We start from the raw sequence: 26,523 nt of genomic DNA on the forward strand, positions 1-26,523 counted from the left end.
GCTCCATAGATCCCTCCCGCTAGAGGCAAGAGGAAACTTGCCTGGGCAAAAGCAAGTTCAGCCTTGCTGACAGGCGTTTGGGGCTGCCCCACCACTTTTGATTGCATAGATCTATAGTGGCGTGTCTGGCCCTTACACATGGATGCAGAACTGGAGTGTAGTAAATCACCATTCCCTGTTTCTGCCATCGCACCCTTGGATACTCCATTTATTCTCTTTCTCTCTTACACACAGATTTAATTCCTTTGCTAGGTCGGCTCCAATTTGCACGCAAAGACAAGATGACATTTTTAGGAAGGACATAGTTATCGTGTAAACAGAGAAAACCGGCTTATATTATAGGAGTCATTCCTTGTCATCTCAAGATAATCCTTGCAGATCTATCCTTAGAAACTGGCCTCCCACAGCACTGTCATATTCATCAGCGATACTTCATGATAAAACTGCCTGCTAACTTATACCACAGAGATACCTTTCTCCTTTGGTATGAGGCTTGAAAACTTGAATGAAGAGAGCGCTGATTTCCTCTTCAGAGATCCTTCAGCCCCTGTTATCAGCTCTTTTTCCACTGCCTCACTTCCCAGCTCACCAAAATCTGTTTTGAGAAAGGACAAGAAGTCATTCAAGGCCATCCTTCTCCCTGTGGCATCCATTTACAGCAGACAGTTCTGCTGTTTGCACACAAATAGCTCAGCAGTCACAGGTTTCCTTATTAACAAGCCTTCAGTCAACAGGGAAGGCTGTGAGAGCTACTACAAACAGAATGATGGCCTGGAAGGACAGGGCATATCTAGGGATGGCAGAGAAGAAAGGAGAGATTCTGTTGTCCAGTGTCATCAACTTAGGTAGAATCACAGAATGGTTTGGGTTGGAAGGGACCTCCAAAGCTCATTCATGAGCAGGGACATCTTCACCAGCTCAGGTTGCTCAGAGCCCCGTCCAGCCTGGCCTGGGTTGTCTCCAGGGATGGGGCCAGGTAGCCATGGTGACTTCACCAACTTCTCCAAGTCCGTTTAAGGATTTACCATGGTCAGATTGTAATTGCAGAAGAAACTGCAGCAAGAAAAGCATCATCCAACCCTGATTTGCTTTTGTACAAAGACAGGGGAATTTAACCCACTTCCATCAGCAGATTAACCCAGCTGACTCTGCACTAAAGTGAGTCAGTAAAAGAGAGCTGGTGTGAAAGACAAATAATATCATAACCTGCCACTGCCAGTTGTGCAATGATCGTCTAACCACAGCCTCAAATATGCTGGGGAAAAAGGAAAAGGCAGATTTAGCAGAGCTCAGTTATAGCAGCAAATCTACGAAGGTACAGGGTAAAATATTTACCTTCCTCTGCCTCTGGCTCAGGAGATGTCTTTCCTTTTAGGATTCTTGAAATATGGGCAACGGAAGCTTTTACTTTCTTCTTCAGACTCTGCTCCACTGACTGCTCCATGGAGTGAGACCTTGCGTATGGCTTGAAGAGTCCTGCCTTGTTGTAGAAGGAGCTTTTCTGTTTACCACTTGAGTCCTTTTGGGGGCCATACATTTCCTTATGACCCTCTGCCCCTTTCCCCATGGCTAATAAGTTAGTTGCCTTTGAATCCTCAGATATTTCCAAATGGTTCTTCCTGTTCTTGTCCTCTGCCTCTTCTCTGATGCAGAGTCTTTTATCCTTATGCAAATGTCCCGCAGGAGGTGACCTTGCCCTTTCACCAAAAGGTATAAACCGTCTACCAGTTGGTTTGGGTTGGGGCTTCCTATAGTTCAGAAATTCAAATGGAAAATAGACAATGTCATACAAGTCAGAGAAATTCAAATAGGCAGGCTCTACTTCCGATATGTCAAATTTTGGAGTTCCGCTGCCAAGGCTGGGTGTTTCATCAGACAGGTCCTTGATTTTCACTAAAGAAACTTCTGGGTGTTTACTCACTGGCACTTGACTGGGTCTTTTCCCAATATCCAAGCTCTCTGTTGAGGAAACGCTCACTTGGCTAGAAGGTGGGGTCTCAAACGCTAAGTCCTCCAGATCCTCACATTCGTGAGGAACCGTCTGTGCTCTCTGCCCTCCCAGTACCTCTGACTCCTCACTCAGTGCAAGATAGGATTCTGCAAGGTCGTGCAGCTCAGAGTCCACTTCTGTTTTACCCCCTTGTACAGAAGGAATGGAGGTGTCTCTGGCTTCTTGGTCACCTGGGCCTTTGTAGAACATCTCTGTGGGAGGAGAGATGTGCTTTCTGCGTTCTTCCTCACCAGAAACTGACTCTGCCCAAACATCCATCTCTTCAGAGAGGGAAACCATCTCATCCACTAAGCCCTCCAGCACAGCAGACTCCTCATCACTATAAAATGACGACCTCTGATGTGAGACCTCCTGACTTTGATCCCTGCGGAGCGATGGTGGGACAGTTTTTCCGGCATCACAGCTTCCACTTTCTAAGGAAACACCTCTACCTTCACCATAAATCTTTGGATGTTCCTCATACTCTAGCTCATAGACTGAAGCTGGAACAACTTCTGGTTGTGAAGCAGTTAAGACACCTGGAGGTTCACCTTCCAGAGCAGCAGAAGCTCTACCATCAGGATAGGCAGCCCTGTGTTGCTCAAACACCTGATGTCCAGCCTTGGAGAAAGGAGCAGGAATAGTCTGTCCAGCTGCTGGGCTTCCACTTGCTGTCACAACAGATCTCACCTCACTGCCAAGTGATGCCTTCGGATGTTCTTGCTTTTCACTCTCACAGACTGAAGGGAGGCCAGTATTTTGGGTGAAAACAGTTCTAGTTTGGTGTCTGCTTTCCAAAACAGAAGTCACACTGCCTTCAGAAATCTTCTGTGGTCCAGCTCCCTCGATTTCAGCCTCATGAGCCAAACTGGGGACAACCTCTGTGACAACTGAGCTTTCACTCCTCAGAGCAGCAAGCTTCTCCTTGCTGTGAGCTGGTCGTTCCCTTTCAGCCTGCCATGCCCCACCGGAGACCAAAGTTGGCACTGATTTTGCTGGTGGGACTTTTGGAACAGCAAGCTGCTCTCCCTTCAGGATGGCTGATGATTTGTCTACGTGAACAGGAGCCCTCTTGTGTGCTTGGCTTTCACCATCATGGGCTGACAGTGGAGTGATTGCTGCAATACCTGGTCCCTCATCCTCCAGGACAGCAGATCTCATCTCTTTATGGGTCTTCAGCTTCCGATGGTCACCTCCATCAGCTGTTTGCAGAGCCATTAGGGTTCCTGGCCGCTTGCATTCCAAGGCAGTAGTTGCTGGGATGCTTTGATCAGGAAGTTCTTGACTTTTGTCTTTACACACTTGAAGTGAATCAAGTTCTGTCTGTGGGCCTGTTAAAACAGCAGAGCTTTCACACTCCAGGAGGTCAGACTTGGCAACGCTGTGAGCAGAAGACTTCTCCTGTGAATGTTTCTGCTTTTTGTCTTTCCAAGGAGGAGCTGGGGCCGTCCTTTTGATAAGGAAGCTTCCACCTTTGAGATCCGGGTGGATGTCAGTTCTGTAAGCAGACTCCTGAGGCAGATCCATGCCTTCCTTACTCTCAAGGGCTGACTTGGAGGTGGCTTCTGACCCTGTGAGAGTTGAAATGGACCGTTTGCCCCCCTGAAAATCAGTTTCAGGGGAAGATTTAACCTCCATGCTTTCATGTTTTTGAGCTGATGGTGCCGTCACATCTGAGGACCGGGCAGTTAGAACGGGCCTTTTGCTTTCCATATCTTCAACTTCTTCCTCAACATAAGCAGCTTTTGACTTCTTCAGCAGATGCTTCCTATTCTCACTCCTGTGGGGTGACACTGGAAGACTCTCCAGCTGTTGCACAGGAACAGCTGTGCACCCGTGACCCTCACATTGTGTGGAAGGAGGCGTCTGCTTTTCTGCACAATCCTTGCTGGCTCTCCTGAAGTCCTCTTGCTTCGAAGTGTCCACAGAATATCCCTTGCCGGGCTCTGCGGAAATGTCGCAGTGGTCACTGCCTTCAGGGCAACTTTCCTGTGGCGTTATATCAGTGTCTTCTTCCAAAATATCCTGTTCCCTCACTGACCTTGAGGCTCTCAGCCTGTAGTCATCGAGGGAACGGCTTCGGGTAGCACCAGCAATGGCAGGATGCGGTGGTTTCCTTGCAGTGTCAAATGAAGCCGATTTGGTCAAGGAACCAAGCAGACTTTCCCTGTGATTGTCTCCATCGTCAGACTTTCCTTCTTCCTCTTCAAGTTCAAACTGCTCTAGAAGGGGTTCACGGAGACCACTGAGGGGCACCTTAGAATATCCAGCTTTCCGGAAAGTCCTTCTGGCTCTGTCCAGTTGCCTTCTGAACTCCCTGCCTGGTGAGGAAGGTCCCCTTGCAGGTAGCTCAGCTGCTTGGCTGTAGAAAGTGCTTTTAATGACACTCTGCCTAGGAACAAAGACAGGTGGCTTTTCTGTCCCATCCCCAGCTTTTTCAATTCTGTCTTTATCAGATAAAAATACGTCTGGTTTTTCCTTCTGACCTGGATGTGATGTGCTGTCTGTAGAGGTCCTTGCTGATGAAGGCTCAGCAGCACCGCTTCTTTGGGATTGCTCTGATCCATCATCTTGAAGACTGGGATGGAACCCTTCCTCTTTCTCCTTTAAGATACTTGCCATGAGCTCTTTGCTTTCTGTAGGCGATTTGTCCCCCACCTCAGCTTTCATTGATGCATACTTCCTCCTCATGGGTTTTACTGGAGGGATGGAGATTTTGGAGTGCTTCTCCTTGCTTGCATGTTTTGGAGGCTCTTGATGGCTTGGTGCATCAAATATGGACAAGTGCAGCTCAGGTGTAGAGCCAAAGTGCCTCTTCTTGGGGAAATGTGAGTTCTCGTTGTCTGAAGAGGAGCCGCTGGTACTGGATGAAGTGCTTTCTTCAATAAGATGTCGGGAGATGGCCAGGGAGGTGTTGTCATGAGTCCTCTCTAGGATTTCTGGGATAGACCGCATTACCAGTATGGATTTATAGCACATCAGAGACCGCTGGAAAGCAAAACACGGCACCATCAGATGGGAACATGGTGGGAGTATGGTAAAACAAGCATATCAAAATGAACTTCTGCCCTCTTGAATACCACACAAGCTAATTTAATAACATATTCCCACCCTTTTGTACCTATCGTTAGTCCAGCCCTCATTTGCTCTCCAAGTCTTCTCTCATTCACAAAAGTGGAACTACCTTGACCTCAGGGGACATACTTGCTGTTGTGGACAGGGAAGATTTAAGATTTTCAAAGACAATGGCCATTCAAAGCAGATGGAATAGGAGTTTTTAATGGAATACATCAGATGAAAGCCTAGCTGGAATAAATAGCCTTAAATCCGTTGACTGCAGTACAACCTGCAGTGATTTAAGCCAACGGAAGGACCTATGATACTGTAGGAGGTGGGATTCATCTGCTCTAACTTCTGCCATGTGAGACATCTCAGTTGAAGCTGAATGGCCAACAGAAAGAAATAGGTGTTTCCAGAAGGCAATCAATCTGATTATTTTAGAGAACTTCAGTAAAAGAGGAATCTTCTTGGGACTTGTCTATAATTCAGTACTAATTGCAAACGCAGCTGGAGGTACCTAATACAGACACAACCATATGTCTTACAGGCACCTGCATTAGACCAGGTGATTTCCAGGCAGTTAAAGCCTAGATAAATTATTTCTGCCGCATCCATCGACCACTCTCTCCTGGGCTCATTCCCTGTTCATCGCCAAGATGAGATGTCTGCTGTGCTCACTGTGGTAGCCTGATAGACTTTAAAAGATGCTAATGTATTTAAAAATATATATAAGCAAAAAGAACCAACATAGATTAAGGCCAACTCACCTGCCACTTGCTCCGGGCCACGATGAATTTGAGCTGCTTGGTATTAATGAAATGAGCTGCATCAAGGGGGAGATTATGCTGCCAGGTAGAATAAGAGGAAAACCATAGTTTAAAAAAATCTTCATTTCTTGAGTTGTTTGGGGTTTTTTTTTACAGGATTCCCTCCCTCCAGAATTTTTTAATTTCGGCAAGTTACAATAGACCAAATGCTACAATCCCATCATGGCTGAATTGTGGACAATCTCAGCTTTACAATTATAAAAGCAAACCCTGCTCAATGCATGTCATTAAATTCATCTTTTTTGTTGTTGTTGTTTTTGTAAATTTTTAGCTCTTCTGTTTAGCAATTTAAGGCTTTAGAATAAAAACCATAACTTTGCTCTGCAAAGCCACAGTTTCCTTTCTATACAGATGTTACATCTGCTCATGTCAGTAGTAATCTTTTGAAAGGAAAGATATCTCGGCATGTAAACACCACTGTGTCTCCTCTTGCTGTAGAGTGATGTCTGAATTCCTCTGCAGGACAGAAAGTAGAATCATAGAATCTCAGAATCGTTTTGTTTGGAAGAGGAAAAAATAAATGACCAAATATCAAGCAGCTTTAAGAGCTGTCCTTCCAAAGGTATCTTCCTGCCTCAGTGTTTTTAATGTTTCTAATAAAAAAACAGGACAAACTTACCGTGAACCATTTGTGGGAAAGACAGTCCAAAGCACTAGGCCTGGCCCTGGTAAGAGAAAAGATCACTATTTTAGTAGCAAGTCATTTCCAACAGCAACCACAATATCTTCCTGAAGGTGCTTGCTTCACGTGGGCACTTTTGTGTATGTTCTTAGGTTGCTATTTTAGAGCTGAGAAGACAAACAGACAGACAAGGCTTTCAACACAAGTTTTCCTTCCCTTGGGGTGAAACGATCCTGATTTTCCAGTCTGAGACTCTCTGCAGATCCCAAGCAAAACCCCATGGTGCTCTGCATGGAGCCTGTTCAAGGATGTCAAGAGTTAAGAGTGACTTTGACTCTGCAGGTGGCCAGAGAAAAGTAGCTTTGGCAGCAGACAGAAAGAACAGAAATGCAATTAAAAAGCAAGTGCCTGCAAACGTGCCTTCAAGCCGCCTCTTCTACTTGAAATTGCTTAATGAATGTGCTTAATATAATTTAATTCTTGCATATCTCCCTCTGTACAAGTCCTGGCTCTTCCCACTCCTCTATGTCATTTCAGAAACTCATCTGTCTGGGGGAGTCAGGGAGTAAGGACATCACCATACCAGAAACAGACCAATTTGGCTAATAGCCGACTTGTGTTTTGGGTAGTGGGGAACAATAAAGAAGAATTAGGACCTAACACACCACATCTCGCTCAGTTTTCTACATTTCAAAATGACTGCAGCTCTGACAAGCTCAGTTCTGCCTGCTGAGACACCAGCCCATTTGCACACTGGCTGTTGGAAGCACAAAAGTGCACTCACTTGGGGTGCTGCTGTAGGATCCCTTTTATAAAGTCCTTTGCATCTTCACTCAAGTGAACAAAATCAGGAATGGTCCATGAAATTTTCCCGTCCTGGATATTTAGAAGGGTTCCTCTGTCGTTCTCCCCAGCAAACGGAGACTTGCACGTTAGGCTTATTTATTGAACACCAGAAAATAAAAGGAGACAGACTTTAGACTTTTATCTCCCATTTAAATGACAGAAGCACAAATGCTTACATGGGGCTTTAAAGTGCTTGAGGGTCTCCATGTGTGGGACTTCGGATGCTCGTGAGCAATGCGTCCACTAACAGAGCATCTTTCACCCCAGCATTACATGGCGCTTAACTGGATTATTTATCCCTGTTCCTTTCATCTAAGGAATTAAGGGTTTGATTTTGCAGAGCTGAGAGTAGGATGTTGGCTAAAACAGGCGAAGGAAAGACAGAACTTCATCCACCACTCTCATCTCTAACTGCAAGGAGAGCAGCATCAGGTCTTCAAGCAGGGACAATGACCAAAGCCCTGGGCAACCAAAGAGTGAATAAAGGAGAAAACTGCAAAAGAAATTGTCCTGTTCATAGAAAGACTCAATGCTCCACCCAAATCCCTCAGTCAAAGGTACTGGAGGGCTCTGACTGGCGAAGGGATATTGAACGAATCTTTCCAAGAACACTTATTTACCTTAAATATGTGATGACTCCCACAGCCCTGAGGAGAGAGGGAACACAGATGTCAGGTGTTCATCATTATTCATCCATATGTCTCAGGCACACATCTCCTCTTTCTGTCACTAGACACCCTGGCACAGTACGATCACCTTCTTCTCCTCAACTTTCCAAGGAAAACAAATCCCAGAATCTATTGTTTTCATCCTTCAATTTTTTTTCCCTTCAACATCTTTAAAAATTGTTCTCAAGAAACCCTCCATTTTTAAAGCACAGATAGAAGAGAAGACTCAAATTACCTTTTTGGGGCTTATTTGCCTTTCTTAGAAAGCCCCTTAGGATCATTCACCCTAGTTGCTGGCCCGAATGAAGATCATCTTCTCTAAGATTCTGTTTTGCATTAATTAGCTGTCAGAGTTCAATTTTGGTTGAACAAAATAGACAAAACAAGTTCTAAAGAGCCCTGTTGGGTTTTGGATTCTCAGTGTTCACTCTCCGTTTCCCGTATTATTATCTCTACCACATTTACTTACTAACAAGGCCATCTAAGGTAAACACTTTTTAGAAAGACATCAGGTTACCAGATATCAGTTGTTTTTGACACTGGGGACTGAGAAACAATTTCTGGGGCAACGAACTCCGGTGACCCGTATTTGCTGTACTGGGGCTCGAAGGGTGTGATCTTCTGAGCAAATCCAAAGTCACAGAGCTTAAGGTCTTCCCTTTCAGGATAAACCATGAGGATATTCAGTGGCTAGTAAATGAAATAAAATAAAAAGGGAGAAAGTTTTATTGAGAGCAGGTAAGATTTTCAGTTGTAATTAAGAATAATTCAAATAGAGAATGCCCGTTCCCTGACCAACCAGAGGCTATGACGAGCTGGACCTGCCATTGCACGTTACCTTGATGTCCAAATGAAGGACATTGTTGTCATGAAGATATTTGATTCCTTCCAAAATTTGCTTGATATATAATTTGACCTAAAAATAAATCAATGTTATTAAGCATTAATAGTAAACAAGAGAGTCCCCGATTCCACCATTTTTAATATATGTGAGAGGGAGAGATTGAACTAGAAATACTTTTAAAATTAGAACGGATTTATTTTAGTCTTGCAGTTGAAATGAGATATGAACCAAACATTACCCTGTGGAATGAAGCTGTGGCTCGTGTGTGCCCAGCTGGAGCCTTCTCTATGCGAAAAACCCCTTACTTTAAACCCCTGACCCTACAAACATGCAAAAAGGGGTACAGAAATTCCCATGTTTGATGAAGCTTGTCAACTGTCTAATTTATCTAACTCAGACTCAGCTCTGACTTGGTGTAAATCAGGCAAACACATTTAAAACACAAATAGATTTAAAAACTATGTTGTAAACCTATTTTCTTGATCGTGTGTAGATCCAGTCTGGCTATGACTGAACAAGGGGTGAAGATTTACAACTAACTTCAGCTTTGGAAATCTCCCACCTTCAACATTTTACAGTGTTACCTGACATCTGATCTTTAAAAGGTCCCTTCCAACCTCAAACATTCCACAAATCTATGTTTTTCTTTGAATATTTCCACGAAAAATCAATTTAACCAATAAATATGGGACACCTGGCTACTAGATGGGAGATGAGAAACATTTTGAACTTTGAGCAAAAAAAAGCCCTTGGAAACCATAATTTCACCCTTTGGTTTGGAGATGGAAAGGGAGTAGTTAGAAGTACAGTCATGGGGGGTTAAAAAGTTGTTAAGCAAGTGAAGATACAGGAGCTCCAGGTGACAGATAGCAAATGAGTGATGGTAATAGAGCAAATATCATCTATATTGGGCTGCATGCAATTCTGCTGGTCAAAACCCCTAGTTATTCCCTGCAGAAATTCAACTCAGTAACAAAAGATGATGGGAACCCACTTTAAATGCTGATTCTGCTTCAACAGATTATCAGTCAAAGATCATCATCAAAAAAAGGTCACTAAAGATGTTCCTCATAGTCAAAAAGGAAAATGCAGCTGGAAGGTACTCGGGTGGTACCCACCAATTCTGGACTTTCAAATGAGAAAGGAAGATTACCTCTGCTTCAGTGACAACGCTCTTCTTGAACAAACGGTCAAGGAGCTCTTCACTGGAGCATCTGACAATGGCATTAAGGGAAAACAGAACTGTCTGGCTTACAGAGCAGAATTCACAAGGCGTTCTCAACCAATGTCATGTGCATGTGTAATAATTCATTAACATCCCTATTGCAGAAGTGTCCTTCTTGCAGGAGTCTAATAGAGTTGGGCTGCTCTAAACCTGGAGTGTGATATTGCTTGTGCTAAAACCTATGTGTTGTTCATGGGATTTTCTACTCTGCACTGCATTTTCCTGCTGTTCACCTAGTCTGGATCACACAGGAGCAGAGTCCGGCACTTTCAGACATTTCAGAAAAGAGATTTGTTGCTTAACAACTCGTTCAGCTTGTACACACAAATATCATGGCTTTTCCCGAAGGAGCAGGAACTTCAGTGAAGAGCTCACAGTTCTGTGCTATCCTGCAGTGCGGAGAAAGTTTGTGCGTGTCCTTTTATCTCAGACAGAAACCTAAAAATGGTTAATTGCTCAGTTATTTAATAAATGAGCTCTCATTTATTGCCCAGCCTCCTCAGAGAAGCAAAACGGAAAAGGATACAACTCCAGAATCAAAATCAGTGTTTTCCGCGTCTCAAACTGATCGAGGAGCCTGGTAATTCTGTCGTGGGACAGAGAGGCAAGAATGTCCCTCTCCTGATGCGCTCGAGCCTTCGTTTTGCTTCGCAGAGGTATGAATTTGGCAGCACAAGACACTCCGTTCCCTTTATGTACGACTCGTTTCACAAAGCTGAAGCAGCCCCTGTGTAAAATTGAAGGACAAGCCCTGCTCAGATCGGGTTCAAAGGCACTGCAGGTGTAGCCCTTTCCACATCCCAGCCTTTGAGAGCTCCCTGCTGCTCAGGGTTTATATCCTCCAGCATAAAAAGCTGATTTTCCTTTGTATGAGGAGCTATTGCCATCTCCTGGCTGCCTCCAAAACTAAGCAACGAGTTTGCATCAAGCTGTTTCAGGTGATACAGGTTGTGCTGATGCTCTTGAATCCCTTAGATGGTTTGTATGTACGTCGCTATGGGCTTGTGATGCTCTCATTGCCGAGGGGCCATACCTGGACACCTGCCAGCTTCTGGCTGCTATTTTATTCTGGTTGGAGCTACCTGGACTTATGGGCTATAGGGACTTTTCCATCCTTTGTTGGAAACCTCAGGGAAGTGTTTCCAACAGACCTGCCATGGGGTCACCTCCCATCTTTGCCACCACTTTCACCTTCTTGGACTTTTCCACAGCTGGGCCTACCTCTACTTTTGGTTACACATGCTCAGCAGCTCAGATGGGCAATTAGATATCCTCCTTTCATCATACTATAAAGTTGGAAAATTCATTTACCTTCCAATCTCCTGCTTAACCTCATAAAGGGAATGGAGCTTTCTCCTGGTGGCCACTTTCTTTGCTGCTTGGTCTTTCTTAGCTTTAGAAATGAAGGAAAATACAAGTATTAATATTCAGACAACAATGCCTTGCTAATAGCATATGAAGTTATTACAGGACAACTTAAGGCAGGAAAAATTACAAGGGTCTTCCAAACTTCTGTGCAGAATCAAGTGGAGCTGTTTGGTGACAGAACCTGTCAATGCGAACTTTGGGGCTGCATCTTCACCCGACTTAAATCACAAGAGCCAGACTAAAAGGCAGAACACCACCAGAGACATGGCCTCAGTGGCCCATTCTATCAGTTCATCATGTAGTCTGAAGCAGAGAAGTGAAAATTACATATAAATATATATAGGTCGTTAGGTCATTTGCTCTTATACTGGATCCTGCCATACTGGTATTATAATATGCAAATGCTACACAGAGATACAGAGCAGATACCACGTGGGTACCAGAAGATGATTGCAGACAAGTACATGTTTCAATGGCTGTGCAAGCAACTCCTGAAAGAACATCGTTACCTTCATGTACGACAAGCTCTGCTTTACACAACACCTCCCCTCCTGCGTTTTTGGCAACACAGGTGTAAACGCCACCATCTTCCGAGGAAGCGTTGTCCACAACTAAGAAGTACGTTGTTCCTTCCTTCCCTTGATGGAGCCTGTTGCTGTCTGTCAGCAACGAAGTGCCCTGAAAGAGCGAAATGACATTTTGGCACTGGAAAAACAACAAGATGGGAAGGGATGTTTCTTCTCTTCAAGGAGCAACAAGGAACAGAGCTACAACGTAGACCATTTAGGCCAGCAAATCTCATTGATACAATTCTGGGTGTGAAGAAGCTCCACGTGTCTAAATGTTTCTTCTGCTTCCACATCACTCAACAGCATTTTTGTTTCATAACTGATTTGTAGGAATACAGGATTGGGAGGGATCACCAGGGTTATATGGGTTATTCTTCTGCTCTCCCAGCACACTGTTCTTCTACACAGAGAGTAGATTATGAAGATTTGCAAAAGGACCTTACACGACCGCCTGACTGGGCAGTAAAATGCCAGATAAATGTATATAATACAGATAAATGTATAGTGATGCAACCCTGTTCCCCCCGATGAAATGTCAGGCTCTGAGCTGTTTCTTACCCTGTTTCCCCGAAAATAAGACAGGGTCTTATACATCGTTTTCTCCAAAAGATACTTATTTTTTACCATATATAGGTGCCTGAACACTATTTAAATTGATTTTTTTTAATTAACTGTAACTAGGGCTAATTTTTTGAGGAGGGCTTGTAGTTCAAGCATTCTCAAAAATCCTGAAAAATCATGCTGGGACTTATTTTCGGGATAGGACTTATTTTGAGGGAAACAGGTGTTACACCGGAGCAAAACTCTGCGTTAGAGTAGATCACTGCATAGGAACACCATCTCAGTGCTTGGCGGCAGTCAAAAAGTACCAGATGTTAGAAATTACGAGGGGAGAAATGAAGAATAATGCAGAAAGCATCATCTTATAAATCTTTGTTTTGCCCAGGGTGTGGTAGAATTGTAGCAATGTCCTTTCTCTAACAGCTTCCAGATGAGGATGGACAGAGCAAGTTGGGGCTCTTTAGGCTGGAAGGGAGGCTCTAGCAATATGACACAATAAAGATGTTAAAGATTATTAATTTTGTGGTGTGTTTAGCGAATAGGCAGGGATTAACTTTTCCTGGTAGAGGATGTAAGAGCCAACACATGAAGCTTGTGGTGAATGGGTGTAAGAGGAGACTAAACAAGCATGGAGAGAGTTTTCTTGTGGGTTAGTAGATAGATAAAAGTTCAGCTTGTGATAACTCTGAGCTGAAAATGTCAGAGATTGTGAGAATATTAACAGGATGTATCTTATATTTTTCCTTGTGTGTGTGTGTGTGCATGGGAGGGGGTTCTTTGCATTTTTCCTTGGGTTTTTTTAAGTTTATTTGTCTGAGTAGCTCATCCTTGCACTTCCCACACAGAATTAGAAAATAAAAAGGAATAAACTTGTGTGTACAAAACATTTAGTTGGGCGGAAGACGTACAGACAATCATTATAGAACAGACCTGGCTTATTTTAGGGCTTAACAATATACTGAGGAGTAATAAATGATTTCTTCCACCTTTCTATGGGATATTTAATTGTCCTTAGTCACACTCATTTTACCAATTGGCTGTGGAAAACCTACCTGGAAGTCATGTTGACAATTGGAATAAACCATTCTTAATTCTTAATAATCCCATCTCTGACCCCAGAACTACAGCACACATTTTGGTGTCTCTCAGGCAGGAGCCGATCTCTCTTCCTGCCCATCTTGGTCCTCAAAACCATCTTGATTGCCCACCCTGTGAAAGAAGCTACAGTGATGCTGGAGACAACCCAGATGCATGGTTGGTGGTTCCAATGAGTACTGCAGCTGGTTCAATTAAGTCTATAGATGTTTTCCAGAGACAATGTAAGAGGTGTGAGATGAAAGAAAACGAATTTGCCACAGAAATACTGCTCTGCACTCCTTTTTGTGGCCCTCATTTTCAGCCAGAGAAATGCCTGCACTTACCTTAAACCACAAAACCGTAGGCTGAGGTGTCCCTTCAATGACGGCCTGAAATTTGGCACGCTCTCCAGAATTCACCTGCACATCTTCTATTGTCACTTGCATATAGGGAGGACCTGGTGGGACACAAGGGTTTGCTGCATGCTCAATACCATAACTTTGTTCATGGTGTGCTGATGTAGGTTGAGTTACTCAAATGGGATTTACAAGACCGGCCATTTAGAATACAACATTAGATTAATGGCAAAACAAAAGATTTCACAGCGATATATTTGGGGTTCTTGATACTGACATTACTTTTAGGCTTCTTATCTTCACACTTATCTGTTACTGTTTGTTTAATAAACAGTTATTGCTCAATAAATTGAAGTATTAAAAAAAAAAAAAAAAGAAGTCATCAAGAGCTATTACCAAAAGAAAAGACAATGACACTCGTGGGATGTGGGAGAGGGAAACAAGACCCTTACTTGTTGGGGTCTTCTCCTCGGTCTTATACACACAAGTTCTTTCCGTGGTCTCAATATAAACTTCACTGTGCACGTCCCAGACCACATCTCCTTCTCTTCTGTACCATTCTCCTGCCCCCGCAGCTGGTGATGTTCTTTCATGAAGCCCATGAGAAAATATCATTACACAGTCACATACAACTACAGAGGTACAGTATTACACTCTGCCACTGATCTGTGTGTTTACCCACCAGGCAAATCTTATTTACTTAAGATTAATACAAGAATAATTTTGGAGGAATTAATTATCTCCAACCTTTCCTATCCTTCTTGTACAATGCATTTGTGAACAAGATTCTAAAAATAATAATGAACCTGTAGGAATCAGTTCAAGTCTTCTCTTGCTTCCTCCACCACAGAGAAATTGCTTTTCTTTCAAAGTCTGCCACATTCAGAAATCAGTGCATTGGGATGGGTATCTACCTGGTAATAGGAACGGTGCGCTCCTGGGTGCTTTCATCTCCTCCTTCATGGGGTGGACCAGGGCTGGGCTTTGGCACACTTGGTTCTTCAGCTGGAACTTGACTTTGTGCTTTGCCTGGCAGCAGAAATGGGGCAACTTAGACATGTCACTTATAACAGCACACCTGAAAGCCAGAGCAAACCATCTTTGCCCTGCCTTGTGTCAGAACTGAGTCCATCTGACCACAGCTGGGTGCAATCATTGAAGCTAAGAGGCGCGTTTGGCTCTTTTGAGGAGACACTTGGAGCAACGGGCTTGAAAAACATTTGAGACACTGAATGGTGACACATCACTGACTTGGCAAAAATAGCCTTAATGTAAGGAAACACACAGAGACACAAATAGGAAAGCAGGACAAGAAGAAATAAGAAGTCTGGAAGGATAGTGCGTCTTTTATAGGAGATAATTTAACGGTGTTTGGGTTCCAGCTCATGGCTATCATGAAAATTAGGCTGGAAAAGATAAGACCCTTAAGATCATCACGTCCAACTGTTAACCTAACACTTCCAAGTCCACCACTAAACCATGTCCCTAAGTGCCACATTTACATGTTTTTTAAATGCCTCCAGGGATGCCCAGTGCTAGCTCTGTACACATGAATGCTTCCATTAAACTTTGCAATACAAGAACAGTTCCTGATTCACTGGTCTAACCACAGACAGCATCAGTGAAATCAGTTAGTTTAAATCAATGTAAAACTCATGATTAAGGCAGTCCCTGACTGGGGGTACAACTATTATGAAGATTATATGTATATATATGCAAAGATGGAGGATCTGGTGATGTTATAACATCAACATTGGTACACTTCCACTGGATTTTTGAAAATGTCCTCGTCCGACTCTAAGCTACACCAGAACAAGGTTTAGCATCTCAGGCTTATAGAAACAAGGAAACATAAAGATGGTGCAGCTTGATGGCGGTTCAGGCATTGTTTTCCTGTTGTTATTAATTATTTTATCAGATACATCTTCAAAAGTTGCTTTTATCTTCCATTCCAAATGTACCTGATTGTCTTTTGATACTGACCATTGGAGTTACCCTCTAGGATATAGTGCATCATCTCCTTTTTCATCTGAGGAGAAAAGCTTAAATCAACAGGAGTCTTCTCCCCAGCAGGAAGGACCTTTTTAGGGAGGAGTCTGGGGGTGTTTGAGGCTGTCTGATTTTGGAAAAAAGCAGCAGTTTCCAGAAGTCACATAAAACAGCTAATCCAAATAAGGGATGGAAAACCGGTTATTTGAAGCATTGCTGGCAGGGTCAGAGATCCCACGTTGGTGGGAAATAGATTTGTGCTTTCCTGTCGCCAGCACTATTGAAATATTTGCCTTTTTATTCAAAACATGTGAGCAAAGGGACAGTTGTCAAGTCTCCATGTTACTAAAATAATTCCCCATATTAATAACATCTTCAGTTGTCTCAGAGGAAAGGAATGCAAAACCATCTCAATCACTAGGCTATAATCTCTGTGGTTATGACTAATGAAATCATCTGCTAGATGATATTTTTGGGTCTGATTCCATGAAATACTTCTATTCTTGTTAAGTTTTAGACAATTACATATACATATATATATATAAAACAGCATCTGGAGTTTTAAGGCTGAAGACTATGTGACATTGTCCTTTTAAGTTCACAGTGGTGAAGGAGCGTTACTCTGACTTGACACAAAGACAGCTTAGACAAGTTATTATGGGAGAAACAGAAGGAAGAGAGGAAGGGTTGCCACTTATTCCTGTTTAAAACAACAAAAGAATGCAAGACACGGTCACATACATCATCGATTTTAGCCACACAGAACCTGCTAAGGAGACTATTAAAGCCCCAGGGCCAGCGAATTGCAGGTGAACTTGATGCACCCAACATCCTAGAAGGTCTCTGGTAGTTGATGCAGAGGTGTTAAACACATTTCCAGCTTGTTTATGGCAAATGATAAGAGAAAAGCAACCTCCTTTACCCACCCCACTGAAACAAAAAACAGATTACTTCTATAAATGTAAAGGAGGGATCCCACCCACTCCCCTTTTTTCCATCAAAAAGCCTGAAGCAAGTGTGGGGTCAAAAGCCCAAAGGTGGAAAAAATCCCCTGTGCCTCCATTTTGGTGATGAACCAAACTCTAGTTTGGACACAGTTTTCAAACACCTCCTGCTTCTAGAAAGATCTACCCCAAAGCTTGTGTCCAACCTAACCCCAACCCAGAGTCCCATGTTTCCTTGGGTCTGAATGTTCCCTCTTAATCTGCAACTGCTCAAAACACAACAGAAGAATGAGGGGGGAAAAAAGAAGTCAATAGTGGTGTGTTCAACATCTTTGTCTGTCATGACTTCCATGGGACATTTTCCAGATTCATGCCAGACCTACCATGCCCTCCAGCAGCCTGGGTTTGGGTGCTGGCTTCATGGACTAGCACAGGAGGCCCAGATGCTGTTTCTGAGTGGTCTGAAGGAACAGACCCAGGGAGGCCAAGGCCACCAGCTCCTCCTCGCATGCCTGGGGGAAGAGTCACCAGCAGCGATGCCGAGTCCACGAGTTTCTTTAGGGCTGTCTTGATCTCCTTATCCGCACGCTGAAGCGAGGCCTGGACAGTGGTCTCCATCTCTGACTGTGGGGGAGTCATTCCTACAGACAAGAAGAACAGCTTTTCTCTCTTCAGGGTAAAAAGAAAACAACGGCATCATCCAAACCGTGAAAATATTTGCAATTGTATCATTTTCCCCTCCTAGAGTAGATACCTGATGGAGAAATGCTTGTTCCAGCAAGAGGGAACATAGCTAAGACTTAAAAAAGGACGACTGGCACAACATACTTTGGATGGACGTATCTCACCAGGTTGAGGACACTGTGGCACAGTGGACACACACCTGGCCTCTCCCCAGACAGCAGAATGGAGGATCCATTACTTAACTCAACACTGTGTTAGCTGGTCTGTCAAAAATACTTTTATTAAGATCACTGAAATGAACCCAGCAGTGACCCATTGCACTTACACAGACCCTAAGTGCGAGGAGGACATTATTCTCATGAGGAAGGAGGAGGAGTGAGCAGGTACCATCCTCATGAGGCAATAGAGTGACTGTGAGCAAGTTTGCTGATGACACCAAGCTGGAAGCAGTGGTGACACTGGAAGCTGTGCTGCCATCAGAGACCTGGACAGGCTGGAGAGCTGGGCGGGGAAACATTGAATGAAATAGAACAAGGGCAAGTGTAGAGTCTTGAATCTGGGCAGGAACAACCCCAGGTTCCAGCATAACTTGGGGAATGACCTATTAGAGAGCAGTGTAGGGGAAAGGGACCTGGGGGTCCTGGGGACAGCAGGGTGGCCATGAGCCAGCACTGGGCCCTTGTGGCCAAGAAGGCCAATGGTACCTGGGGTGGGTTAGAAGGGGGTGGTCAGTAGGTCAGAGAGGTTCTCCTGCCCCTCTGCTCTGCCCTGGGGAGACCACACCTGGAATCTTGTGTCCAGTTGTGGCCCCTCAGTTCCAGAAGGACAGGGAACTGCTGGAGAGAGTCCAGCGCAGCCACCAAGATGCTGAAGGGAGTGGAGCATCTCCCGTGTGAGGAAAGGCTGAGGGAGCTGGGGCTCTTTAGTTTGGAGAAGAGGAGACTGAGGGGTGACCTTATTAATGTTTATAAATATACAAAGGGTGAGTGTCACGAGGATGGAGCCAGGCTCTTCTCAGTGACAAACAATGGTAGGACAAGGGGTAATGGGTTTAAACTGGAACAGAAGAGGTTCCACTTAAACTTGAGAAGAAACTTCTTCCCGGTGAGGGTGTCAGAGCCTGGCCCAGGCTGCCCAGGGAGGTTGTGGAGTCTCCTTCTCTGCAGACATTCAAACCCGCCTGGACACCTTCCTGTGGAACCTCAGCTGGGTGTTCCTGCTCCATGGGGGGATTGCACTGGGTGAGCTTTCCAGGTCCCTTCCAACCCCTGACATTCTGGGATTCTGTCATCAGTGATTCTGGAGACGGGCAGGGGAAAGATGGGAGGGCTATGAGAGGATGGCAGAAAAGCTGTTCCTCGCAGAATGATGTATTTGTCCAACTCTGCAATATTTAAATATTTTTGCCGGGCTTTGCACTGGAAGGAACATGAGACTTTTAAACTTGTACTGGATTATGCCCTTGTAAGACATTCCAGAAGGAAGGTCACCAGGTCAGTAACTTAATGCAGAGCGGTTTTGTGTAGGGAAGCACTATACAGAGGAAGATATCACTCCTGCCTCAAGAAACTCATGGTCTTGAAGGCAGAGAGAAGACATAAAAATGGATTTTTGAGCATTCATCTTTGCAGAATAACTACCCAACCATCCTGGTCTCATCCCCAGTCAGCACTGGTAGAAGCAGTTAGGCTAGGATGGGATCAGGGGACCTCAGAAGCTCATCTCATCCAATCTCCTTCCCAATACACCGTCCACAAATCTTGAAGAGGCACAACAAAGGGACAGACAATTTCTAGGGAAACCCTCAAGTAACTATAAAGACAGACAAGATACATATCAGATTAAGACAATTCATCACGTTCATGATGTGCTTGCTTGCCAAGCAAGAATGCAAACTCGAACCATCATGTGGTTCAAGAAAAAATACGAGCACTTGTACACAAAAGTCTGTGACTTGTTTAACGTCATTGACACAGGAGTATGTGCTGAATCTTTCTGGATTCTGCCCCTTTCCTGGACTTAAGATAGTAAATTTCTATTACAGGCCTGAGCAGGCAAAGTTGAAGGCTATATTTGGATCTGCCCCTTTTGAAAACATCTCACTTGATTTTTGTTTCCAGTGTCCTCCCCATGAACATAGTGGTTATGAAATATTTCATTTTCTGGGATTGTTGATGGAAAAAGCAAGTTTTGCTCACTCGATGTCCCAGACTGCCCATCAAAGTTCATCAGCACTGGACTGGGTGGAAGATCTTTAGATATTTTCCTAGATAAGTATTTTGATTCTCCGGTGTTTCTGTTGTGATTGTTGCCAACTGGTGCTCTCTTATGAGCTTGGCAGCTGCCAACAAGTGAACTGTTTGGAAAGGCAAGAAACACTCTTTGTATCTCCCATTGAGAGTATATATTCACAGGTGTGTATATAATCACAGGTATATATATATACAAGTTGTATATAAACACAAGTCTCCCCCTGTTGCTAATACCACCACTTTCCTCCCTGTTTAGGGATGTTACACACTATGATTCAAGCTGATGACCTGAGAAAATTTAATATTAGCTGAGGTAAGTCAAACTAATGATGGACAGCCTGATTCCCAGTTCTAAAATCTCAACTGTGAAGCTTTCCAGCCCACATCTCCTTCAGCCAACAACCAGGAACACAAGACTGACGTGTATTTTGAAGTTCCTGCTCAGCCTCAGAGAAGGACCCAAGAAGACGGGCATCGCTCAGGATTATTGACCTGAGTTGGAAGTATCCCTAAAAACAGATTATTTCACTTCACTACTTTTGAAACTACCCATAAAAAAAAGAACCAGAGACCAACTGCGTTAATAGTCTTAGGTTGCAGCCCAGCTCCTACTGGAGTCAGTAGGAAAAGTGGACAAGCTGATGGAACAAGTGCCATGAACAGAGAAGGACACAGAAACCCAGTGAGTTCAGTGACAGCTGATGCAAGACATTTATTGATATAAACTCAGCATCTAACAGCATATCTTGGATTTTATGGTTTTTTTTCTGTGTTTTTTTCTTTTTGTACCTGAAGCAAACTGAAGTTTCCACTTTATTAATACCCATTTACCTGCAGGAATTTTAGTAAAACATTCTTTGTATTAAAACTTTTAATACAGCTGTATGTTTTCATCTACACAAAATCCCCACACGTCTCATTAATTATCTACAGTCTAATCACTTACAAGCATAATCTTTAGCCTCTAGGAAAATATTTTGAAAGTATATATCATGAACTTTGCATAAACCTTTCACTTTTTGAATCAAGTCCTGCATATGATTTAAAAAATCCCTTGCAATTGATTCTCTTTAGCTTAAATTTCAAAAGAAATTGTAAACAGATGTTAATTGCTTTGAGCTAATGAATCAAAGTATAGTTATTTCTTCTATGACTATCTGAACTGCAACCCTTTGGTTTCTTCAGAAAAACCTGAGCATCAGCCACAACAGGAGTAAACCTCCACATTCCTTTACACATCTTTTGGATTAATATTATATTTTTGAAGACTATCATAGGGCAAATTCTTTTCTCAGCAGCATCTTTGTAAAGCTGAACCAAATCTGCTTTCTTCTGTGGAATTATTCTAGATTCAGACTGGAATAACAGAGATTAGAATCAGGCCCAATATAAAAGAAATATTTTTAGTTTTGAAAGTATTTCCCTGTTGTGTGCCTGTTACTTTCCAACGTACAGTGCAATATATGAAAAAAGCACTAATATGTATCCATCATATTGCTTAATTATAAAACAAACAGTATAAACCAAGGAGATGCTATAAAAAATGGGAGAGTAACATAAAAGAGGCTTGATTTTTTTCACCACATGTAATCACTGGCAAAGCATCCTATATCATGAAGGTAGTACACGTGATATTACACGTTATGCCCTGTTTGGATATCGAAAGTAAAAGGCTGTGAAATCAATATGTTCATTTGAGTCAGCACATGGTAACGGTGGAGCCACAGAAGGAAAATAATAGTGTATTCTTTTCTACAAGCACCTTTTGTGAATTCAGTCCCTGTCAGCGGGAATATTGCCTGGAGGACTTCAGAACCAGCTTCACAATATTCCCCAGCTGGGAGACACTGAGACATCACCACACATACATTCCCAAGGCAGAAACTCACTTCGTCTTCTCTTTTCATGCTAGCTGGAAATTCGGCGTTTCTGGTTTCCCTACACCATCTAAATGGAAACATTTTCTGTTGCAACGCGTGTACACAACTCAGCTGGGACAAGGTGTTAGGACTTTTCACCCCATATCTCTTCCAGATATAAAGAGCCAGTGCTTGGTCCTACCAAGATCAATGACAAACTCCAGCTGACTTCAACTGGGACCAATATTTGGGCCTATGAGCTCTTTTTCTTTCCAGGGCTGAGCAACTTGTTGAAGTTCAATGCAACATCTACTTTTTGGTGAAGCCAACAGGAATGGGCCACGCTCGGGGCATCTCAGCCTTCCCCTCAATCAGAAAAAGGAAAAAAAAAGCTCCAGAGAAACTCAACAGAAGGCAGAACCTCTACAAGACAACTCAACGAACATGGTTACAGTAATATGATGCAATTGCAACTGGCATTGCTTCCAAGCAGCCCGATACATTTTGAACAGGTATAATTTTCAACCAGGCATTTATGGGAAAGATCTACTCTTCTGTACCTCAGTGGTGAATTCCTCTTAGCATATACAAGAGACATTACCCATCAATCTGCTAACAGTGATATTTCACCACCGGCATGTACAGGAGACCAAATATTCTCCCAGTGATATTTATCGACAAAGACCACATTTGTGGTTCTTTGTATGTGTTAGCATTTGATTATAGATGCAGAAGTCATTTTGTGCAGCACTTTTATCTTTTGGTGCACATTAAATAAATCTATATTTTAAAATATATGGCTTATAAATCCACTACACTAGAATGCAGAATAAAGAAACCTACATCTTTAGGCAACTAGGAAGTGGATTTAAAAATATGGTCTTTTCTTACTTAAAGCAGAAGAGAACAATGAAATCCTTGCTTCCGCAAGTCAGTGGGACTTTCACCATTGACTTTAGTTGAATTAGGATTTCAACCAAAAGGCCTGAGCAGCCCTGTGCATCCCTAATAAATCAAATATTTTCTCTAAGTTTCATTCCATGGCAGAAGTTCAAAACAACATAACCAGACTGTGCATGTCAAAAAGTTTAAGAAGAAATTTTGATTGAGCTAATTGGTGTCAAAGTGTACAGCAGAGTCAAAGCCATGTGAAGCTTCATGACCTCTGGGCACACATGGTGACAGGAGATCACTACAGCAGGAAACTGTCCTCCTGTCCTGGGCTGAAAGGATGCTGAAAAGCTTAAAAACTTTCACCTCCTCGCCACGCCACAACGTAAAAATTGGCACTTGAAATATTTTTTAAGTTTGTGGACAAAACCACACTTATTCATTTATATTTGTCTTAGGCAGGAGAACCAGGCTTTTCCTAAACCTACCATCACTGCTCCGCTATGGAATGATATATATTCACCTTGATCAAAGCTTTTAAAATTACAATCTGTTCTGGCAGACATGTTCCCTTTAAGACCGGAAAAGCTTGACATATCGTATTTAAATATATTTTCCTCAAAGGTATTCCCTCATACATGTTACCTTGTAATCTTTGCCACCAATTCCCCCCTCCTACAAGAATCCTGATTAGCGTGTGTTTTGTTTATTGTTTGGTTTTTTTTTAATGCTGTTTTCTTTTGTGTTGAAAATTATGCTTGCATCTGCTCAGCTTTGGGAGAGGTCCTCTGTGCTGATGTGCAAGGTAACAGGCTCGCCAACAGTCCCGTAGCTGAGGGTTCTTGTGGAAACTTCAGTTTTAAAGCTTGACTGTCCGTTGTCTGCTGAGCGTTGGACTTCGGTGCAGAAAGATGGTTTCACCGTGAAGGAGGGACCAGGAGAAGCTGCTGATGCTGCTGCATGGACTCCAGGCCTCACCGCCATGCAGGCATCACTCACATGGAAAGAGATGTTTGAAGGACCTACAGACTGAACACCAGTTACTCTAGACGCTGTCATGAACACGCCCCCAGGTACGTGCTCCTCAAACTGGCTGAAAAATGTTTGCCTGGGCTTGGACACCACAGGTCTCCCCAGGTTCAGTAGCACGGGCTTCCCAATCGTTGGCTCATTAATCTCTGTCTGGAGCACGGAGATCTCGCAGGGTTTCTCTGCTTTGTGTTTCTGATCGTCACATCTGTAGGTTTCGCCTTCTTCAGGAACATAATCTTCAAGATCCTCCAAAGTTAATACTTTGCCATTGTGGGTTAAGATTTTGCGTTCCCGGGTGCTAATGTCATCTATCTGTGGTTCCTCTGGTTCATCAACTATGACAACGTTATCCTGCTCTGGGAAGACACCTTGCGTTACTTCAGATACCTCCTCTTCAACAGGCCAAGATACATCTGATTCATCTACCTCTTCCTTAACCTCTGGACTCGCTGGTGAGAACAGAAATTGATGCTGGTCTGCAGCAGCTGTCCCAAAACTGAAGGACAAAGGTTCGCCCCCACAGGCGAGGAGCGGGGAAGCGACATCTGACCCGTAGTGAGCACTTGTTTCCTGTGGGAAACTCCTTCCTTCGGTTCCATAATCCATAAATGAAGTATTTCCTAGCTGTTCAGACCCACATGGGGAGCTTCTGTCTTCAGTGCTGACTTGAGGTCCTTCCTGCTCGCTCGTATACACCAGGGGCTGGATATCGGCTTCCGAGGGACTGTCATTAGGTGAAGATTTTGACTGTTCCACCAATTTGTTGTTAGAGTTGTTTGTGTTCGGATCATCTTCTGGGGAATGCCTAGGCCTTGAACTGGGAAAAGTGAATGTTAACACCCCCGAGTCATCTTTTTCTTGCTTTGCTGGGGAAGACCCTCTTTTCCTTGCAGGTTTTGGCGATTTTTTCACCTTGAATTCAATTATTTCTTCCACTTCCACCCATTTGGGCTTTTTCTCTTCCACCTTGGTCTCTACGACAACATCTCTAGCTGCTGCTCCTCTCCTGTCCTCTGGTTCTGTGACAAAAAGCATGGGAACCGAAGACTTCGGTGTTGCCTCCTGCTCGTGCCTGTGGACAGGCTGCCTGATCTTTGAGACATAAACTGGCTCTGGAGTTGGTTCTGCTCTTGGGGAGCGGGAAGGCGAATGACCTGAAGAAGAACGTGCAGGAGAAACCCTTCCCCTTTGTCTTGAGCTCTTCACCACAGTGGTTATCGTTTCCTCTCTGATGACAGAAAGGGTTGAAATGGAGTTGGCGGGAAGACGAGACTTTTCGGGGAGCCACACTCCATCAGCACATGCCATTGTTGGTCAAGGCGCTACAGTGGGGTTAGTTTGGTGAGCACTCCAGCTTTTGGTGAAGCGTGTCATTTTGGAAGGGGTACACAGGCAATGCACACACCCACATGCCCATCTCCACCTACTTTCTGATCCAGGGAAAACCTCAGTGTCCTTTCCCCAGGTGAACACACAATGAGTATGTCCAGCTGAGTCCAGCCCTGGGCTCCTCGGTTTAAGAACGACAAGGAATTACTGGAAGGAGTCCAGTGGTGGGCTACAAAGGTGATTAGTGGTCTGGAGCATCTTTCTTACAAGGAGAGACTAAGAGAGCTGGGGCTGTTCAGCTGGAGAAGAGAAGCTGAGAGGGGATCTCATCAATGCTTATAAATATCTCCAGGGTGGGTGTCAAGAGGATGGACCAGACTCTGTTCAGTGGTGCCCAATGACAGGGTGAGGGGCAATGGGCACAGACTGAAACACAGGAGGTTCCATCTAAATATGAGAAGAAACTTCTTTCCTTTGAGGTGCCAGAGCCTGGCCCAGGCTGCCCAGAGAGGTTGTGGAGTCTCCTTCTCTGGAGACATTCAAACCCCCCTGGACACAACCCTGTGTGATCTGCTCTGGTGACCCTGCGTTAGCAGGTGGGTTGCACTGGATGATCTCCAGAGGTCCCTTCCCACCCCAGCCAGTCTGTGATTCTGTGAAATGTTCATCTGGATTCTGCTATATTTCATATGCTTGTGTTGACCACCTACTGTGCTGCTTTGGACCCATATACCAGTTTGACCCAAAGATTTTAAACACTCAAGGAATTTAACCTTTTCTTGAGTATCCTTGGCTAAATCCTGGCTTTATCAAACTCAACGGCAAAAAGCCATTTATTACAGTAGGGTCAGCAGCTTCCTTTTTTTAAATGCATGTGACATATCTCTATTTTATTTATGAAAGACTCTTTTGAGACAGGAGATCTGCGTTTTCACATGCTGAACAGTTACATTAAAAGGGAACTAAGCATTTGGAGACCAGGACAAGTAAATTAGAACATTTTCTGCACAAATCAGCTATGCTACAGTGTACTTATTTTTACTCTTCATAATACCATCATCGCAGACACAGCCTGATCCTACCACCAATTGACACAGGAGCATCAATCCAGTCTGGGATACATAATTTCTCAGCATATTTCTGCTGGCTTTACTTTAGATTTTTTGACATCCAGAGCAGTTGGGACTTCTCAGCATCCCTGTATAAATACACAGGTTGTATCAAAACAATCTTCTGCTCCCATGCCAGGACAAATGTCACTTTAAATGATCTACAGATGAAGCTGGATCAAATGGTTCTAAAATCTGGGGACAGGAACACCTAAACCCAGACTTCAATGCTCTTCAGCTATACATTTAACGTGCAGTTTTTCCTGCAGATTTTTCAGTGGCATTTCTTATATGGAAAAACTTGAAGACAAAGACAGTGTTTGCTTTGCAAGCACAAGGAAGCTGATGCTCTACAGTGGAGGCAGCTGGTTCAGTGGAGCTAACAGTTTTAGCTGGTTTTATTTCTGTGTTGATATTCTGT

The 26,523-nt window shown here is 43.6% G+C and overlaps 1 protein-coding gene across 25 annotated transcripts in view; it reads right to left on the reverse strand.

Moving 5' to 3' along the window:
* OBSCN (obscurin, cytoskeletal calmodulin and titin-interacting RhoGEF) overlaps positions 1 to 26,523 on the reverse strand; it is a 198,490-nt gene that overhangs the window by 12,703 nt on the left and 159,264 nt on the right. For 23 of the 25 annotated variants that reach the window (XM_071805413.1, XM_071805408.1, XM_071805404.1 and 20 more), the window contains 16 exons: positions 17,330 to 17,587; positions 14,928 to 15,042; positions 14,466 to 14,599; positions 14,002 to 14,114; positions 11,960 to 12,128; positions 11,394 to 11,475; positions 10,609 to 10,809; positions 10,011 to 10,071; positions 8,852 to 8,929; positions 8,531 to 8,703; positions 7,966 to 7,992; positions 7,284 to 7,436; positions 6,497 to 6,542; positions 5,818 to 5,895; positions 1,336 to 4,978; positions 473 to 595 (listed from right to left, as the gene is read on the reverse strand). In XM_071805413.1, the coding sequence (XP_071661514.1) occupies positions 473 to 595; positions 1,336 to 4,978; positions 5,818 to 5,895; positions 6,497 to 6,542; positions 7,284 to 7,436; positions 7,966 to 7,992; positions 8,531 to 8,703; positions 8,852 to 8,929; positions 10,011 to 10,071; positions 10,609 to 10,809; positions 11,394 to 11,475; positions 11,960 to 12,128; positions 14,002 to 14,114; positions 14,466 to 14,599; positions 14,928 to 15,042; positions 17,330 to 17,587 (5,454 nt within the window). Of the gene's footprint in view, positions 1 to 472; positions 596 to 1,335; positions 4,979 to 5,817; positions 5,896 to 6,496; positions 6,543 to 7,283; positions 7,437 to 7,965; positions 7,993 to 8,530; positions 8,704 to 8,851; positions 8,930 to 10,010; positions 10,072 to 10,608; positions 10,810 to 11,393; positions 11,476 to 11,959; positions 12,129 to 14,001; positions 14,115 to 14,465; positions 14,600 to 14,927; positions 15,043 to 17,329; positions 17,588 to 20,569; positions 24,893 to 26,523 lie in introns of those variants that run through there. The other 2 variants (XM_071805415.1, XM_071805414.1) reach the window with 1 other exon arrangement.

Source organism: Patagioenas fasciata, chromosome 2 (assembly GCF_037038585.1).
Source record: "Patagioenas fasciata isolate bPatFas1 chromosome 2, bPatFas1.hap1, whole genome shotgun sequence".
Taxonomy (NCBI): domain Eukaryota; kingdom Metazoa; phylum Chordata; class Aves; order Columbiformes; family Columbidae; genus Patagioenas; species Patagioenas fasciata.